Genomic DNA, 18,146 nt, shown 5'->3' on the forward strand with positions numbered 1-18,146 from the left:
CAAAGAGAATCTTTTCCTTAGGCTGAAAATTAGCAGCAGACCGATTTTTGAGAACAATTCCTAGGATATAACCCCCCCCCCCCCACTTTTTTTTCGATACTGGGATGGAACCCAGGGCCATTGCACTTTCGCGTACACGGCCAGTCCTATTTTTTAGTTTTTATTTTTTTAAAGCGGGTCTTTTTTTTCTTCTTTTTGGACTCGGGATCAAACCCAGGGCTGTACACTTGCCAGGCAAGCACTTTGCCACTGAGCTACATCCCAGCCCTATTCTTTTTATTTTTTGAAACAGGGTTTCACTGACTTGTGAAGGGGCTCACTAAGTAGCTGAGGCTGTCTGCGAACCGCTATCCTCTGGTCTCTGCCTCCTGAATGCTGGGATTACAAATATGTGCCACCACGCCTGGCTCAAGATAAATCCCTTTTTTTTTTTTTTTTTTCTTTTTTGCCAGTCTGGGTCGAAACCCAGGGACATTTGATCTCAGAGCTATACTCTACCCTATTTTATTTTTTATTCTTTATTTTGAAACAGTGTCTCACTAAGTTGAAGAGGACCTCACTAAGTAGCTGAGGCTATCCATGAACTGCGATCCTCTGGGCTCAGCCTCCAAATGCTGGAATTACAAGCGTGCACTACCACGCCCAAGATAAATCCCTTTTAAGCTCACTGTAATTGAACACATTTGAATTTTTGTGATTTTTTAAAAATTTATTTTAGAAGGATGTTTGGGCCTTTTTTTTTTTTTTTAGGTCTGGGGATAGAATCCAGGAGCATTTGACCTCTTGCCCTATTTTTTATTCTTTATTTTGAAACAGGGTCTCACTAAGTTGCAGAGGGCATCGCTAAGTAGCTGAGGCTGTGGGAGAACCATCTCAGCCTCCAGCCACTTGTTTGGGCTCTTTCTAAGTAACAGTTGAAGAGTGTCGTTACTGTGAGCATGCCCTGTTTGGGGTTCCTCTGCTGTTTCCTCCGACTTGATTCCAGCGCTGGTCTTTGGAGGAACCTCGGGTGTGGACGGGCTCTTCTCCGCGCACGCGCTTGGGTGGGCCTACAGCTCTGGTCTGGCCCATGGTGGTCGGTGCGGATACCTTGATGAGGCTCCTCCACTGGAGTCCTCTGTCCCTCTGGTAAACATGCGTTTTGTGAGAGGCATTTTTGTAACTCCCTTGTTCATCAAGCTCCTCGCTCCCGTCATTCTCGCTGCCTGTTTTCCTGGCTTCCCGGGGTTAGGATCTGTTGCTGTCGCGTATTGTCAGACTTGGCTGTGGGGGCCTCCACGCCATTCGTGGCCCAGCACACTTTCACTGAGCGCTTCCTCGCTTGGACGGGGAGCTGTCGGACCCATCTCGAGGGCTCCTGCAGATGGGCGGCCCTGCTGCTGTGTCCTCCCCGTACGCGGAGCTGGCAGTGCCTGCCTGTGCCGGTGTACTTATTTCTACATCTCTCCATCTACATTGAGAACCTTGAGTTCACACCAGCTCTTGAATTTCAGTCTGAAACCAAATGCGTTATTAAATTTTTTTTGGTATTTCTGACAATGAGAAAGCCACGTCCCATAATCTGTAAACTATTTATTCGATCGAGGCAGCCTCGTTTCTGCGGCTGTCGGCCCCGCATCCTCACCAGCACTCAGACTCTGACCTACCCGGCTGCCTTCCCACCCTCAGCTCACCCTGCTCAGACCGCAGCGCCCACGCTGCCCTCCGCCCTTAGCGGGTCGCTTGAGAAGGGCAGAGGAGCAAGCGCCGTGTCTGTGGCCGGGGCTCTGTGCGGCGTCTGCCCATGCACACCTGCCTGCCGCTGCACAGGGAGCCCGTCTGGGGCAATCGTTGACTCGGGGATGGATGTGCTGGGCCATGGACAGGACACCCGCTGGGAGTGGTGACTGGTGGCTGCCGCGTGGCCCCCATCACAGTGTCACTGGCCCAGCCCCGCCGTGATGGTGTTCCTCTGAGGAAGTGTTCCTTGTGAGATCGCAGGGTTGCTGGTGTAACTGTTGAGCTATAGCTTCTGGATTCCCATTCACCTTTTAGGATCAAAGCAGATCGGCTACATCCCAACAAGCAGGGTGCTTGGTCATTCCCTGTCTTTTTCAGCCTTGTCTTGGTGTGGGATCTTCATACTCAAAGGTATCCCTCTCTCCCCCCTCCCCCCTTGCTTCCTTCAGTGGGGAAGCGAGCGGCACCTGAGTGGGTTGGTGCAGTGCCCTCGGGGGCCAGCCCCCGGCTCCTGTCCCCACTGTGGTCCTTTTCTGGAAGGGGCCAGTGGCCTTTGAACCCCTAAGCCAGTAGTCTTTCGTGGTTCACCCTTGCTTATGCAGAAGTTCAGTTTGACCACCCCATGCTTGTCTGCCGTCTAGAAAAGATCCTGGATCGCGAGGCTGCTGCCCAGCCTGCCGCCAGCTCCGAGCCCGCCGAAGTCCACCTGTTCATCATGCCCAATCTCCCTTCAGTTAGGGCTGCTCTGTTGGTCCGGGTGGGCAGGAGGCGGGCCGTGGATGACCTCGACTCCTCTCTGGCCTCGTGGGCCGTTCGTGCGCACTCTCCCAGCCATAGCCTGGTCCAAGCCAGCCTCTTCTCTCCTTGGGTTGTTACCTACAGGTCTGCCAGTCGACCCTACCTTCACACAGGAGGGCTCGCGTGTCTCCTCCGCAGCACAGCCGCGGTCCTCGCTGCCCTGCAGGCCCTGGTCTGCCCTGCTCCCCTCCGCTGCGCCTGCCGCTAGCTCTCCCCGTGGACCCCTCAGCCTTTTCCTGGCCCCGGGCTTTGCACTTGCTCTTCCCACTGCCTGAAGCACTTGGCCCAGGCACTGTGGCTTCCTACTTCCTCAAGGTCTCCAGGCTGCGATTGTCCTACTGACCTCACCTCTCCTCCTCCTTCTTCTTGCTTAGCTGGACCCCGCCCCGAGGGCAAGCTCCGCCAGTCACACCTCTGCCTGTTAGCTGGGACAGCACCTGGCCCAGAGGGGCTGCACAGGACCTGGCGACCTCAGTGCTCATGCCAGGGCCGGCTGGTGTCTGGTTCACTCCCAGCGGGGAGAGGTTCTCCTGCCAGGTATCTCGCCCAGCTCCTCTCCTAGTCTCTTGGCCTCTCCAGACGGACATCTGTCCGCCTCCTCCGCAGGCTTCCTGACCCGCTGGTCAGCGTGCTCCTCCTCCACGCCCCCCACTCGAGCTCTCCTGCCCTGCAGGAGCCTCGGCCTGCACTCCAGGAGGGGCTCCTGTCCAGCCCTAGGCTCCACCGCCTCACCACCGCGGCTCCTCCTTCCCCGCAGTTTCCTTGTTCCTGTGTGTGGCCGGCCCCTCGCTGCCTCACACCTGGGGCCGTGTCCCTGACTCACCTGCTTGCTCCGCACACCTGGCCCTGTCTTAACCTGGGAACAGGCTATAAAATCATATGGTTTGAGGAGTGCTTGGGGAAGAATGTCCTGTGATACCGAAGAATGTCCTGTGATACCGACTTCTTGACATGCCACTTTCTGAAAACCTAGAGCTTCTTTCTTCATTTGGGGAGACGTGATTACCGCCTGGGTTTTTTCCTTCAGAAACACCCGAATCCTTTCTTTCCATCTCTTTCTTCTCGAGGCAGGCTCTTGCAGAGCTGGAGGAGAGCCTCGGCCACCTCTCCCGCTGAGCACACCGCAGTGGGAGCTCGCCGTCTTGGCCTTGAGAACTCGCAGCGGGTTGGAGTTGATCTACGCAGTGGGTGCAAGGTCCTCACTAGGCTCGCTCACGACGTTTGCATTTTGTGGGGCTGAATAGGGTGAAGCTTCTTTAGCTTGAGGCTTTTTGGTCCTTTTTGTGGGACTGGGGATGGAACCCAGAGGCATTCTACCTCCGAGCTACACTCCCAGCCCTTTTATTTCTATTTGTATTTTACTTTTTTAAATAGGGCTCCCTGGGTTGCTGACAGCTTTGTTACGTTGCCGAGGCTAGTCTTGAACCTGCATCCTTTTGTCTCAGCCTCCCGCGCATTGGATTACAGGCATGCACCACCATGCCCAGCTTGGTTCATATTTTTAAAAAGTTCAGTGAGGAACCCATCCATTTAAATCTTTTAAATACACACTCATTTACTGTTGTCACCAGTGACTATGTCCTTGACCAGTAATCTTTAATTCAGCTTCCTGAATCATACTTGTTCTTGTGATGCCCCTTGCGGGCAGTACCAAGCGGACGCAGGAAGTCTGGGTGGATACTAACACGTGGTGGCTCAGGCGCCTCCGCTCGTCCGCCAGCCTTTCCGCCACGGTCTCTGGTCGGCTCTCTCCTGCCGTTGAGTCTCGTCTTCTTGTCGAGGTGGACTGAGCTGTGCTTAGAACTCGGATGCGCTGGGCCGTTCTCTACATTAGAATGAACCCTGCGTGTCCATGTGCTAACGTCTGCTGTGCTGTGTCTCCCACCAGCAGTCCGTCGCGCAGCTCCGCTGGGTTGATCGTGGTGCAAATGGAGCTCAGGACTCAGTCGCCTCGGCCCGAATGAGGGAAGCCTCGTGCCCACGATGGAGAAGAAGCGGAGAAAGAAATGAGCCACGCAGGGCCATGGGGCTGGACTCTGAGCCGCGCTGGACAAGACTGTAATGGCTGAGCAGTAACGCGCAGCTCTCAGCCAGACCGGAAATTCACTCCTGATCGAGGAAGAAACGCGCGATTCCAGTTTATGTGATTTTATGACCATATTCTCATGACCATGAAGCTCGTCCACATCTGGCTGCTTCTGCTGGTGGTTCTGCTCTGTGGGAAGAAACATCTGGGTGACCGGTTGGAGAAGAAGTCCCTTGAGAGGGTCCCGTGCCCCGGCTGCTCCCACCTGACCTTAAAGGTGGAGTTCTCCTCGACCGTCGTGGAGTCGGGTAAGGCCGTCTCAGGCCGTAAGCGCCAGCACCTCCCACCTGTTGCTTTCACCCTCAGACACTAGCTTTTGCGGAGAGTCCTCTTCGACAGCCGGTGTCCAGTGGCACGAGGGCACAGCCCTGGGTGCTGCCTGGCTCAGGCTGTTCTCCCAGTGCAGTAAGCGGTATGGCTCAGGAAGTAGACGTTCTGCGTCACTGACCTGCAGCTCGCTTCCCTGGACGAGTGCCGCTGTGCGGGGAGGGTGTGGCGGTGCGGATGTGTGCTCTGAAGTTCAAGTGGTCAGACCGGGACAACCAAGCGCCAGCCTCAGATCCTCCACCCCGCAGTTTAGTTTGTTGCAGTACAATAAACTAACGGAACATTGGGTTCTCTGAATTCCTTTTTATTTTTTCCTATTTGAAAAACTTTATTGCTTTCTTGTATTTTCAAATGTCTGTAGACACTTGCTTTTTAAAAAAAATCGTGAGTGTCTGGTTTTGAACCATGTAATGTGTATGATCAGGAGAATCACTTAAAACCCTTAGCTCAGCCGGGAGTAGTGGCGCAGGCTTATAATTCCCGCACTTGGGAGGCTGAGACGGGAGGATCGCAGGTTCGAAGCCAGCCTCAGCTCCTGAGTGAGGCTCTCAGCAACTTAGTGAGACCCTGTTTCCAAATAAAGTATAAAATAGGTCTGGGGGTGTAGCCCGGAGGTAAACAGCCCCTGGGTTCCACCCCAGTTCCACCAATAAATAAATAAATAAAGCCCTTAGCTCAGCTCTGCAAACTGCTGTCTGGGGCGTTTGAACTAGTTTTTTTTATGTTTTGTGGCCATTTAGATACATACTTTTTCTTATGCCAGTTAAGTATCAGATGAGATATCTGTATTGTATTCCTACATTCTCATTTTTATTTGTGGTCATTGGTTTCAGAGTATATTGTGGCTTTCAACGGATACTTTACAGCCAAAGCTAGGAATTCCTTTATTTCCAGCGCGCTGAAGAGCAGCGAGGTAGACAGCTGGAGAATTGTGCCTCGGAACAACCCATCCAGCGACTACCCTAGCGACTTCGAGGTGGTGCAGATACGAGACAGGCAGAAGGCGGGGCTGCTCACGCTTGAAGACCACCCAAACATCAAGCGCGTGACGCCCCAGCGCAAAGTCTTCCGCTCCCTCAAGTTCGCCGAATGTGAGTTGTGGGGCCTGGGGGAGTCTGCGCCCCGGGCAGGTTCCGAGTGCTCCCCTGGCAGCTGCAGTGGTAGCAGGGACCCGCCCCAGCACCTGGGGGCCGCAGCCCTCCTGCGCCCAAGGGAAGGAGCGGCTTGCTCTTCGCCCCCTGCTCCTCTTGGGTCTAGTTAAGGTGCCTTGGGTTTTGTTGTTGTTATGGAGCCTCCTGGCTGGGCAGCCGTGCCTCCCTCCTTGGCTCCCAGACAGGGCTCCCTGCACTGTGCCCAGTGGGCTAGAGAGAGCTTAGCCACGGCGATGAGCGGCGTAGTTAGCACCTCATATTCCAGAGCTGTGTTACCAAGGGAAAGGTTTTCCCGCTCATCAGAGCCAGATCACACGCTGCTCTCCGGCTGCCCAGCCGTGTCTCTCATTGAAAGGGAGAAGTAACCGTGCCTCCTCCTCTGCCCGGCATGCTCTGCCTGGAGTCTCTGGGCGTCTCTGGAGAGGAAGCAGCGGGCAGTGAGGCCCCAGCTCGAGTCCTGCGGGGCTTGACCCTCGGGCTGCTTCTGCTAGTCCAGATGCTGGCTGTCACTCTCCTCCTTAACAAGCTGTGGCGCCCTAAACTCGTGGCAGGAGAGGAAAGCCCGCCAGACCCGGAGCAGAGGGCCTGATGCATACGCTGTGTCTGCCAGGCCGTGTTCTTGTTCTGTTTCATTTTTAGAGAGCTCTGGACTCTTTTAGGAGACACACACATGCCTAGTTTTCGCACAGGAACTCCGCCGTCCTGCCGGGGCTCCTTTCTACTCATCTCACTGCCTGTACTGGCCGACCCCTAGGAAGCCAGTCACCTCCCGGCCTGCCCGTCCTCGTGGCCAGCCGTGACCTTGGGCAGTACACTGCTTTTCATCTTAAGAGTTTCACTGTTTCTCACCACTAAAATGGAGGCACAGCCCGCCTCGCTGATACAGTGAACCAGGCACGTGGGGAGCCGGAGCGGCTCTACAGCTCGGGCGGTCACTTCTTGGCCCTGCTGGCAGGTTTGGCTTTAGTGAGGACAGAAATCTGCTTCTCCCTGGGTCCCCTGCACTCGATTCTGTCCCCTGGGCCATCGGCAAAGCCAGCCTGCTTCCACTTGAGCAGCATCTAAACACATGATGAAGATGCCTGGCTTTCTGATGAGCGCCCGCGATGATGCCCTTCTCCCCAGGCCGATCGCCCCTGGCCCCTGCACGCTACTCAGAGGACGCGAATCACGTCCCTGTGCCACTTTAATTGCTTTTCTTTTAATAGTTTTTCTAAATAGTTCTTAGAAGAGTAAAGATCAAAGTGTGATACTTCAGATATCGTATCTGAAGTATCGGCCGTGGCGCCGATGCCCTCCCTGGTCCAAACCTTCTTCCTACTAGGCAGCTCTCCTTTGTCCCTGCTGCTGACTTAGGGGCCAGAGCCACGCAGGGAGGTCAGCGGGAATGAGTTCCCCGGCGGAGCTGGCAGGAGCCTGTGTTTCCAGGCTCCCTGTGCCTGCTAGGATGGGAGGGGCCTTGGGCGATGGCTTCGGAGCGCAGCAGCATGGCAGCCCTCCCGCTCTGCCTCTCACCATCTCTCCCTTGACTCTAGCCGGCCCCGTCGTGCCCTGCAATGAGACCCGGTGGAGCCAGAAGTGGCAGTCGTCACGGCCCCTCCGCAGAGCCAGCCTATCCCTGGGCTCCGGCTTCTGGCACGCCACGGGACGGCACTCCAGCCGACGGCTGCTCAGAGCCATCCCCCGCCAGGTCGCCCAGACGCTGCAGGCCGACGTGCTCTGGCAGATGGGGTACACAGGTACGTGCTGCCGGTGGCCGGGCTGGCGGGCGGGGACGGCTCCAGGGCCTGGCGCTGTGGCCCTGCCGCCGACGCTCTGTTCCAGCTGTTTCCGAGGTGGATATGGTCGGCTGCCTGCCTCACTCCTGCTGTGCTGGGCATCTGTTTCTGCGGCTGCCCATTGTCCAGTGCGTCTTCTTTTGTTACCTTTCTGAGGCCAGAAGGGCCAGATGGGGAGCAGCTCTCCCTGGTCGGCACAGACGCTGACAAGCTCAGCGCTGCTCACGGCGAGCTGGTGACAGGCCTGCAGAGGGAGGACTAGTCTGTCGGGGAGGCCGCGTTCAGAGGTGGACCCTGGCTGGGAGCAGTCCCGGGACTGTTAGTTTTTCCCTTGGTGCCCTGTGTGGACGATGATGGGCTGACCAACTGTCCACTCATGGACCATCTGTTTCAGAAGATGAACCCGCGTGGATCTTACAAAATACAGCTCACGGCCAGGAAGAATTTCCTCTTCCTCACTGAGCCACAGTGGCACAGCACCCCCTCTAGCCCACCTGAGTTTTTGCCCTGGTTTACTATGAGCCAGTGTCCTGCCCCTCGGAGCTAGGTGGTGCGGGCGTCTCCACCTGTCTCCTGGGCTCGGAGCGCCGCCTCTCCTGCGACTTTTGTAGCCCCCGCCCCTCGCCATGTTGCTACACATTGGCAACCGCCTGCAAGACAGGCATGTTCTTACAGTGATTGCCGCCTCTGCTTTTGTTTGTTTTGCGGTCCTGGGAATGGAACCCAGGGGCATTCTACCTCCAAGCTGCATCCCCAGCCCTATTTCTTATTCTTTATTTTGAAACAGGGTCTCACTGAGTTGCAAAGGGCCTCACTAAATAGCTGAGGCTGGCCGCGAACCGCGATCCTCCGGTCTCATCCTCCCAAATGCTGGGATTCGAAGCGTGGGCCACCACGCCCAGTCTTTTCCTTGACATTTTATAAAGCTCTCAATCCAGCCAGCCTGTCTGTAGGTGGCTTGGGCCAGTCTCTGAAACAAGTCATTACAGAAAAGTGTGCACAGCAGCCTTGAGGCCGCAGCCTCCTTTGTCACGCAGGACGGCGGGTGTCTCTCCACCCTGCCGACTAGGCCCTGCGCCCCTTGCTGTGCTCTGATGGCCTGCAGCAGGGAGCGGGGAGTGGAAGTGCGGGGGAGCCTCCGGAGCGGAGCCAGGAGTCCCGCACTCTGCTCGCTCGTCCTCCGCTCAGGCTGCTGGTCCTGCGCTGGCCTGGCCTGGCCTGGCGCTCCTGGGTGCCGGCCTTCCTGGCTTGCTGCTCCCTGTGGGTCTGGGGAAGGAATGCATTTTATAGACAGAACACCAGAAAGATGGCTTCAACACCATTGTGCATTGTTTTAATAAGGTGCTAACGTCAGAGTTGCTGTTTTTGATACTGGGCTGAGCGAGAAGCACCCCCACTTCAAGAACGTGAAGGAGAGAACCAACTGGACCAACGAGCGCACCCTGGACGACGGTGGGTCCCCCGTGTGTGAGGACGCGGCCTGGCCGCCCACCGCCGCGGTCACCAGCCACGGGCTCATTTCCCACGCGTTGGGGACCCCACAGTCTGAGCGACACACCCAGGTTGTCTCAGTGCCTTTGGTCATGGCGGAGCTCTGCCGAAGACCTGAGAGGAAGCCGGGCAGTGGAAGTTGGGGGAAGGGCACCCCTGACCGCGGTGGCCGGTGGCTGCCGGGGATGCGCTGGCTCCGGTCGGCCTTGAGCGCGGGTCTGTGTGGGATGGTCGGCTCGTGGCGCGTGCGAGGTCTCACGGGACTTCTCTTTCCTGGCGGTGCAGGGCTGGGCCATGGCACGTTTGTAGCGGGTGTGATCGCCAGCATGAGGGAATGCCAGGGCTTTGCCCCAGATGCAGAACTTCATATCTTCAGGGTCTTTACCAACAATCAGGTAGGTGTTGAGGACCCCTAAAGTTTTTTTTTTTTTTGCAGTACTGAGGATGGATCCCAGGGGTCTTCTACCTCCAGGCTACACTCACAGACCTATTTTACATTTTGTTTGAAAACAGGGCCTCACTAAGTTGCTGAGAGCCTCACTAAGTAGCTGAGGCTGGCTTTGAACCTGTGCGATCCTCCAGTCTCAGCCTCCCAAGTACTGGGATTACAAGTATGCGCCACCATGCCCGGCCCGATGCCTGAAACTTTAAAGGAATCAACACTGAAATGTAAATGTACTAAGACAGGGCTGGTAGAGCATTTGCCTAGTATGCACAAGGCCTGAGCTCCTTCCTGACCATAGCAAAAAAAAAAAAAAAAAAAAAAAGGCACTAGAACACACCCGTTTGAGAAGAGTGCGTGTAGTGACACTGGGTGACCCCCGTCCCCTCCTGCGCCTCCCGTGGCCATGGTCACTCTGCCCCCACCACCTTCACTGGCCTCCCTGGAGCCTGCAGCAGACCTCGCACAGAGGCCGCCGCGTGCGTGGCCCCTCAGCTTCCGTTCCCTCTCCCCCCGGGGTGCCCAGGGCCTCAGGCCGCCGTGCGCTGTGTCCACCCCGTAGGAGAGGTCCCTGCTTGTGTTTTGGCTCCCTGGCTCCTCCCACTGGGGGAAGGAGACTGTACCGGCCTCTGTGCCCCAGCACCCCGCGTGGCCTTGGGTTATGTGAATTTATAAGTTTTGTCACCTTGTTGTTAGTTTTGGAAACAATTTATAGAAATAGTTGTTTCTAAATTTTAATTTTTGACTAGTTGATATATATCTCAAAATATTCAAGCTAGATGTGGTGGGCACACTTGTAATCCCAGTACTTGGGAGACTGAGACAGGAGGATCGCAGTTCACAGCCAACCTCAACTATTTAGTAAGGACCTCTGCAATTCAGTGAGACCCTGTTTCAAAATAAAGAATAAAAAATAGAGGGCGGGCATGGTGGTACATGCTTGTAATCCCAGCATTCGGGAGGCAGAGACCAGAGGATGGCAATTTGCAGACAGCCTCAGCTACTTAGTAAGGCCCTTTGCAACTCAGTGAGACCCTGTTTCAAAAAATAAAAAGACTGAAAAAATAGGAAGGGAGTGTAGCTCGGAGGTAGAATACCCTGGGTTCTATCCCCAGTACAGCAAAAAAAAAAAAAAAAGGACTGGGAATGTAGTTTGGAAGTAGAATGCCCTCAGGTTTCATAACCAGACCCACAAAAAATTTAAAAAAATTAAAACATTTATTGTCAAAATCAGGGCAGGGATGCCCACCTGCCCTGCAGCAGCCCCATAGCTCGCTCCCCACAGCTCCCACATGGTCTCTTCTTAGGAGTTTTTTTACATATATAAGCAAATATAAGTACGTAGTCTCACTTTTAAGAGCCTTTTAAAAACAGTTCTTAATTGTTATAATACTTCTCTTTTTTAATTTTTTTAATTTAAAACATAATTGATGATCCACCACACACTAACATGTAAGGAGAGGAGGAGGAGGAGCATCCGAGACGGCAGCTGTGGAGCGCTCGCTGCGGCCGCGTCCCTCAGCGATTCAGGGGAAGAATGTTGGACAGGCGCGTGAAGGCTTTGACGTCCTCACTGAGCAGGCGCGCCTTAGGACGCTCCGTTCATGAGTGGGCAGTTAGGAGTTTGGGGCTCTGTCTAGGACGGCACAGTAAAGCTGTCCATTATGCCTGGAGAGAAGCCCACGTGCTGACCATAGCCCCAACCTTAGGTCCAGCCCCAAGGACCTGGAATTTCCAGGTCAAGTATTTTACATGCCAAAGCATTATTTGTACTTGGAATTTATTTCTGATTTTTAAGTTACTTTAAAGAAAGATATTAAGAGCATTACTTGAGCCAGGCATGGTGGCTCATACCTGTAATCTCAGTACTTGGGAGGCTGAGACAGGAGGATCTCAGGTTTGAAGCCAGGCTCAGCAACTTAGACTCTCAGCACCCTAATGAAACCCTCTTTCCAAATAAAAGAGGTCTAGGGTATAGCTCAGAGGTAGAATGCCCCTGGGGTCAACTCTAGTAGCACAAAGTGGGAGAGAGAGACACTTGATGCTCTGAAGAGTCTGTATGTTGCCCTTAGAAATAAAAACCGTCCTGGCACTTAGACTCTGAAAGGCTAAGAGAGCTGCTGTGATTTAACTAGGTATCTTACACATCTTGGTTTCTGGACGCCTTCAACTACGCCATCCTAAAGAAGATTGACGTGCTGAACCTGAGCATTGGTGGTCCCGACTTCATGGACCATCCCTTTGTTGACAAGGTTGGTCGCGGCGCTCCCGACTCCGCATGGGGTGACGCCTGCCCTTCCGCATCATTTCTAGAGTGCTGGGGGATTTCAGCCAGGCAGTGCTGCCTCTGTGCAGACAGATGGTAGTGACAGGACCTTAGTGGCTGGCATGCCAACTCCGGGGGTGGAGGCCTCAGGATTAGGTATTGTCAGGAGAACGTACCTTGATGACTCCTCCGTACCCAACCCTGCCACGCCATGTTTTCCTGAACACAGGCAGCAAGCCTTTCTGTGCCGGGCACCCGCAGCCCCCATCTGGATCTGTCCTTTTTCGAGGCCGACCCGTGATGGCCAGTGCTGCACTCGCAGGGACTTCTTCTCTTTTAGGACTGTTTGTAGACGTTGTGGGGCTTGAGGGACATTCGCATGTTGATGGTTTAAGTGGTGTATTTCATTAAATAAGCGCTTGCACATCTTGTAGGTGTGGGAGTTAACAGCTAACAACGTGATCATGGTTTCTGCTATTGGCAACGACGGGCCTCTTTACGGGTGAGTAGCCCCAGCAAGGAAATAGCTGGAAAGGTGGCGTCAGTTTGCGTGTTTCTGCGTGTTCTTGTTTGTGGCTGTTTAGAACTGTGATGAGTGTTTACCAGTGAACAGACAGACCGAATGTGTGATGAGCCCAAGTCCTCACCTGAAGGGCTGTCTTCTCCATTCCAGTTTTTAAGCCTTGCTGTAAATACTAATTTAAAGTTTCAAAGTTTTTAACTGCTCCCACACCCAACCAGCCAGGAGAGGGAATCTTTTAGAGTGAAATGGGTTCTGAGTGTCCTGAGGCCCAGCGCGCACAAAACCCTGGGGTCAAGAGAAAACGAGATGGGGAGATGGGGCACCTGCTCTTCCGGGAAAGGTCGGTGCGGTCCCCGGGAGCCGGTGAGGGGCAGAGGAGCGGGGCCTGGCGGGCACAGCAGCGGCACCGCGGGAGCTGTGGGTGGGTGTGGGTGCATCACAGGTACGCGGCGCCTCTGTGCTGGTTGCTGCAAGGCCTGGCGGTGTGAGATGCGAGCCGCTGACGCACCAGCACGCTGTGTCTGCTCGGCCCTCTCAGTTTTCTCTCTCTGGTTTTCTTTCTGTTGATAACGTACATGGATGATTTCTTGCGCTGTGATGCTCCTGAAATGGAATGCTTGGGTACCTGGATGGTGCAGCTGGGTCTTGTGACAGTGGATTTGAGGGACCACAGAGGGAAGCGAGACAGCAGCGGAGCACGAGCTCCCCGGGCTGGCGCGGGGCACCGCTGAGTATCGGCTCATTCACCCCATGCACTTGGCTCCTGGATGGGGGGATACCCACTGTGCCCAGGCCCAGCAGGTGGGTCGGCCGTGAGAGGTGCTGGCTCATAGGTCAGAAGACACGCCGCTGGTAGCTGTGTGTCGGGTGCGTGGACCTGTCCCCTCGTATGAGGCCGAGACCCTCAGCTGCTGGCTCTTCCCCACAACTCGACTTGATTTTCCCTTCTCCACTGTCGTGTCCCCCTCGCCCGCTGGCTGTCGGCTCGGTTGCCCCTTGTCATCCAGTCACAAGCCCCCTCGTCCCTTTTCCTGCCCTGTGCCTTTCCATCAGCTCTCCCAGCACAGGCAGGGACCAGGTCTGAGCCAGGCAGGCTGAGCCGCCCTCTCCAGGCCTCCGCCCTCCCGCGTCCCACGCCCTAGCCCTGCAGGGGAGGCGGGAGGCCCCGGGGACCCGCGCGGTGGTGGTGCTGGCCTTTTTGTCTGCACTTCTGCTGCTCGGACAGACAACCTGCTGCTTTTCTGTTCAAGAATCTGCAGTGGCCCGACGCTGCCTGACAGGTCACATCCACGTTTCTCTTTCTGCTCTTAAAGATGCCCGGTACCCTCCCTGGGGAGGCGAGCTCCTGTAGAGGGTCAGATACACCAGTTGGCAAGCGTGTCCGTGTTCCAGTAGGACTTGCTCCGTGCAGCAGCTGCTGCCTGAGTGGCCGGCTGCGGTTTACCGACTCTAGCCAGTCTCTGGCTTCCTGCCAGCCCGCGTTCCTCCTCCTCCTGATCTCAGATCCCCTCTCCTCTCTGCACTGTCAGTCCTTCTGTTCACACCTGTCTGTGCTTTCGTGGACTGTTACCACTGTTACCACAAACCCGCCGCCCTCCTGAGAGGCTTGTGTGGGCAGTTGTGCTCGAGAGCTTCGCGCCAGGGCAGGCGGAGGCAGCAAGGGGAGTGAGGACGCCAGCGCGATGCAAGCAGCGTGCGGGCCATACCTGTGGCCAGCTGGTGGCGGGCACGGTTTTACAGCTTGGGCAGCGAAGGGCTGCTCCCAGCGTGGGTCAGAGGATGGATACGCGCTCCTGCCTGCACCTCTGGGTGCCCTTGCCGGGATCACTTTCTCTGTGTCCTGTACCCAGGACTCCATGGGGCCGGCAGTGCTCAGCCGCCTCCTCTTCAGTACCAGTGGTGATTTCTTGGTTCCCAGCCCATCCCTCTTGCTGCCTTCCTGGGTCTTTAAGATTGAAGCACACCGGGTGTTAGCGGATCCACAGGCCAGGGAGCGTGAGGAGGGGTGGCGGTCCCTCACCGACCTCGGTGGGAGGCTCTGTCAATGATTCCCGTATTGGTCTCTGTCCCTTGAATTCACGCAAACTTGTAGCATCAGTGGTGAAGTAGTGCACTGCAGGGCAAACGCGAGGGGCCTGGGGCTCCGCTCTGCTCTTCTGAGGGGCTCGTGGCACGGGGAGGGGAGCGGTCCTCACGCTGTCTGATCCGGCTCTGTAGTGGCAAGGCGGCTGGCAGAAGGTGGACTGGCGCCTGCTGGGGCGTCCGGGGCAGGGAGTCCTGAACCAGGCCCCACACGTGCCCAGGTGGCGAGGGGGGCGGCACGGTGAAGGTGACAGGGAGAGTGGGCTTCACAGGACGGCACGTCGGTCACAGAAGAACCCGTGAAGCCTTAGACCTTTAGGCTCAGGCCGCCTCTTGGTGCTGAGCTTGGAGTCTCCGGGGAGGCCCCAGACCCTTCGGCCTTCCTGGGAGGATTCTTTGAATTATTTTAAACTATTTCTCAGCCCCGTTTGGCTTTTGTGTTTGTGTCTTGTAGCACTCTGAACAATCCTGCTGACCAGATGGACGTGATTGGCGTGGGCGGCATCGACTTTGAAGACAACATCGCCCGCTTCTCCTCCAGGGGCATGACGACCTGGGTATGCTCTTCTGGGACCTCGGCGTGGCTCGCCACGTGCTTGTCGGTGCTCAGAGATGGGCAGCTCGTGAGCAGACCTGAGACCCACATGCCCAGTTGCCAGGGGTTGGGTGTGGGACTTTCATGGCTCGAAGAGACCAGCCCGTGGGCGCCCGCAGCTGTGCCGGGCTCTGGAGCCCCTGCGAGGGCACGGTGGGCTCCGAGCGCTGCCCCCAGCACCGCTTCTCACTTGGTTCTGAGTAACTCCCTCAAGGGGAGCTGGAAGCAAGCCCGCCGGTCCTAACCGAGGCAGGGAAGCTTCTCCTTCACACAAAGTGGGGTGATTCTCTTAGGTCTTAAGAAGCAGACGCAAGAGCAGCCCAGAATCAACTCTGCTAATGTGGAGACAGTTCTGTTTAGTTGGACCAAGTCAAACTGACTCCCACAAGTTCATAAGTCAGTTGTGGGGATTGATTTTACAGCCCATCATCCTTCGTAACCCATCACACTTTGACTCAAATTCCTTGTGCTCGCCAGGCATGGTGGTGCACACCTGTCATCCCAGACAGGAGGATTGCATTTTGCAGCCAGCCTCAGCTACTTAGTGAGGCCCTTTGCAACTCAGTGAGACCCTGCTTTAAAATAAAGGATAAAATATAGGGATGGGGGTGTAGCTCAGAGGTAGAATGTCCCTGGGTTCCGTCCCCAGTACCAAAAAAAAAATTTTTTTTTTCTTTTTTTTTGGTGGTACTGGGGTTCCTGGAAGCCCTTCTACCTCTGGGCTACACTCCCAGACCCATTTTATATTTTTATTTGGAAACAGGGTCTCTTAAGCCAGCCAAGGAGGCTGGCTTCGAACCAGCACGATCCTCCTGTGTCCACCTATCAAGCGTGGGGATTACAGGCGTGGGCTACCACGCCTGGCATTTAATTTTCTAATTCTAATGTGTGTGTAATTTTAATTTAATCAGAGATAGTGTTTTGTCTTAGTAACTAGTTTCTCGTCTGGCTTATTGGTACATTTAAAATACCTGTTTTTGATTGCTTGTGGCCTTGCTGTTGTGCTGGTTATTATAAAACACATTAGAGATTATTTTATTGTCTACGTTATCACCTCAGCTTGCTCCTGTCGAATTTCAGACCCAAAGCAGCCCCTTCCTGCAGACACTGTTTAACCCGTTTCTGGCCTGGTTCTCATCACAGCCGCGTGGCTGTGCGCCTGCGCGCCTCGTGCAGAAACTGAGCTGCTCTTGTTCCTAGGAGCTGCCGGGAGGCTACGGGCGCGTGAAGCCTGACGTCGTCACCTACGGCGCTGGAGTGCGGGGCTCCGGTGTGAAAGGCGGGTGCCGGGCCCTCTCGGGGACCAGCGTGGCCTCTCCGGTGGTCGCGGGCGCCGTCACCTTGCTAGTGAGGTGAGTGTTGTGGCGCACGGTCAGGCAGCCCCGCCCAAGGACCGGTTGCGGGGTGGCAGGTAGGCGCGGGCAGTAGGTGGGCGCGGGCGTGAGGGTCGAGGACGGCAGACCCGCGCTGTCTCTGGTGTTGCTCCTGGCATGGCTGGGTGACGCGTGCCCGTGCCCTTTGTAAGCTGGAGGAAATGTAAAGCACCGTGCAGGGTAGGGAGCTGTCATCCCTGCAGCCTTGCACTCTCAGATGTGTGTTTGTGTTCTTTCTCTCCAAACAAGTGTAAGTGTCAACTGGGGAGCAAAAGTCAGCTGTTTGCTGTGTAGCCTCTCTGTCCTTGGGATGCACCTTTTAAAATCAAATTATATTGTGTATATTTAAGGTGTAAGACATGGTGCTGGGAATACGCATTGATCGTGAAAGGTTGTCTGTGGTGAGGCCGTTCCCGCTCTGTGTCTGTGGCTGGGATTCCCCTTTAACGAGCTTTAGCTGAGGAGCTGCCCGGCGTCCAGGCCTGGCTGGCAGTGCTCCTCTGTGGCGGCGGCTTCCCCATCTTACTGCCTCACCGCTGGGATGGAGCTCAGCCAGCCTTCACTGTCTTGGGTGATGGAGCGAGCAGATGATCCCGCGCCGGAGCCGGGGCCGGTGCTCCCGGGCTGGACTCCCAGGCAGATGGGCCGCACATCCTGGGCCACGCAAGGACCATCCATCTCTGGAGCCAGCATTCATTTTATCACTATATTTTCCTCCAGAATAAATCTTACTTTTTCTGTCTAGCTGAGCTCTTACTTGGGGTACTATATTATAACACACAAAACCCTGAATGTTTAAAACTTATATTCTATACTAACTTGAAAATCATGTCAGTTAAGCCAGCTCTGGTGGCACACCCTGTAATCGTAGTACTTGGGAATCTGAGACAGGAGAATCACAGGTTTGAGGACAGCCTCATCAACTTAGGCCCTCCACAACTTGGTGAAACCCTGTTTTAAAATAAAATAGGAAGCCAGGCGTGGTGGCGCATGCTCGTAATCCCAGCATTCGGGAGGCTGAGACAGGAGGATCGCACAAGTTCGAAGCCAGCTTCAGCTACTTAGTGAGGCCCTCTGAAACTTAGTGAGACCCTGTTTCCAAATAAAGAATAAAATAGGTCTGGGAGTATAGCCCGGAGGTAGAAAGCCTCTGTGTTCCACCTCCAGTGCCACCCAAAAATAAATAAAATAAAATAGGAATGGGGTTGTAGCTTAGAGATAGGATGCCCCTGGGTTCAGTACTGAGTACCACACACACACACACAACAAACAGCGACAACAACAAAAAAAAGCACACATGAATTATATTTAGTGCTTTCACATTTAAAGTTCTGTTTAAAGCCAGGTGCAGTGGCACACACCTGTAATCCCAGCTACTTGGGAGGCTGAAGCAGGAGGATTCCAGGTCTATGCAAGCCTCAGCAACTTAGTGAGAGCCTGTCTGAAAAAAAAATAAAAAGGTAGAGTGCTTCTGGGTTCAATCCCCCAGTACTACAAAATATAATAATAAAGTGA

At 55.1% G+C, this 18,146-nt stretch overlaps 1 protein-coding gene across 1 annotated transcript in view; it reads left to right on the plus strand.

Annotated features, from left to right (window-relative positions):
• Positions 1–4,682: 4,682 nt before the first annotated feature.
• The window catches only part of MBTPS1 (membrane bound transcription factor peptidase, site 1), a gene marked incomplete at both ends in the record, with an annotated part of 34,014 nt that continues 20,550 nt past the window's right edge, over positions 4,683–18,146 (plus strand). The window contains 9 exons of the mRNA XM_080704133.1: positions 4,683–4,851; positions 5,764–6,021; positions 7,617–7,820; positions 9,201–9,311; positions 9,636–9,745; positions 11,928–12,044; positions 12,493–12,560; positions 15,118–15,220; positions 16,459–16,610. Coding sequence (XP_080560259.1) covers positions 4,683–4,851; positions 5,764–6,021; positions 7,617–7,820; positions 9,201–9,311; positions 9,636–9,745; positions 11,928–12,044; positions 12,493–12,560; positions 15,118–15,220; positions 16,459–16,610 — 1,292 coding nt within the window. The remainder of the gene's footprint in view (positions 4,852–5,763; positions 6,022–7,616; positions 7,821–9,200; positions 9,312–9,635; positions 9,746–11,927; positions 12,045–12,492; positions 12,561–15,117; positions 15,221–16,458; positions 16,611–18,146) is intronic.

Source organism: Muscardinus avellanarius (genome assembly GCF_963383645.1).
Source record: "Muscardinus avellanarius genome assembly, chromosome: 10".
In the NCBI taxonomy this organism is placed as follows: Eukaryota; Metazoa; Chordata; class Mammalia; order Rodentia; family Gliridae; genus Muscardinus; species Muscardinus avellanarius.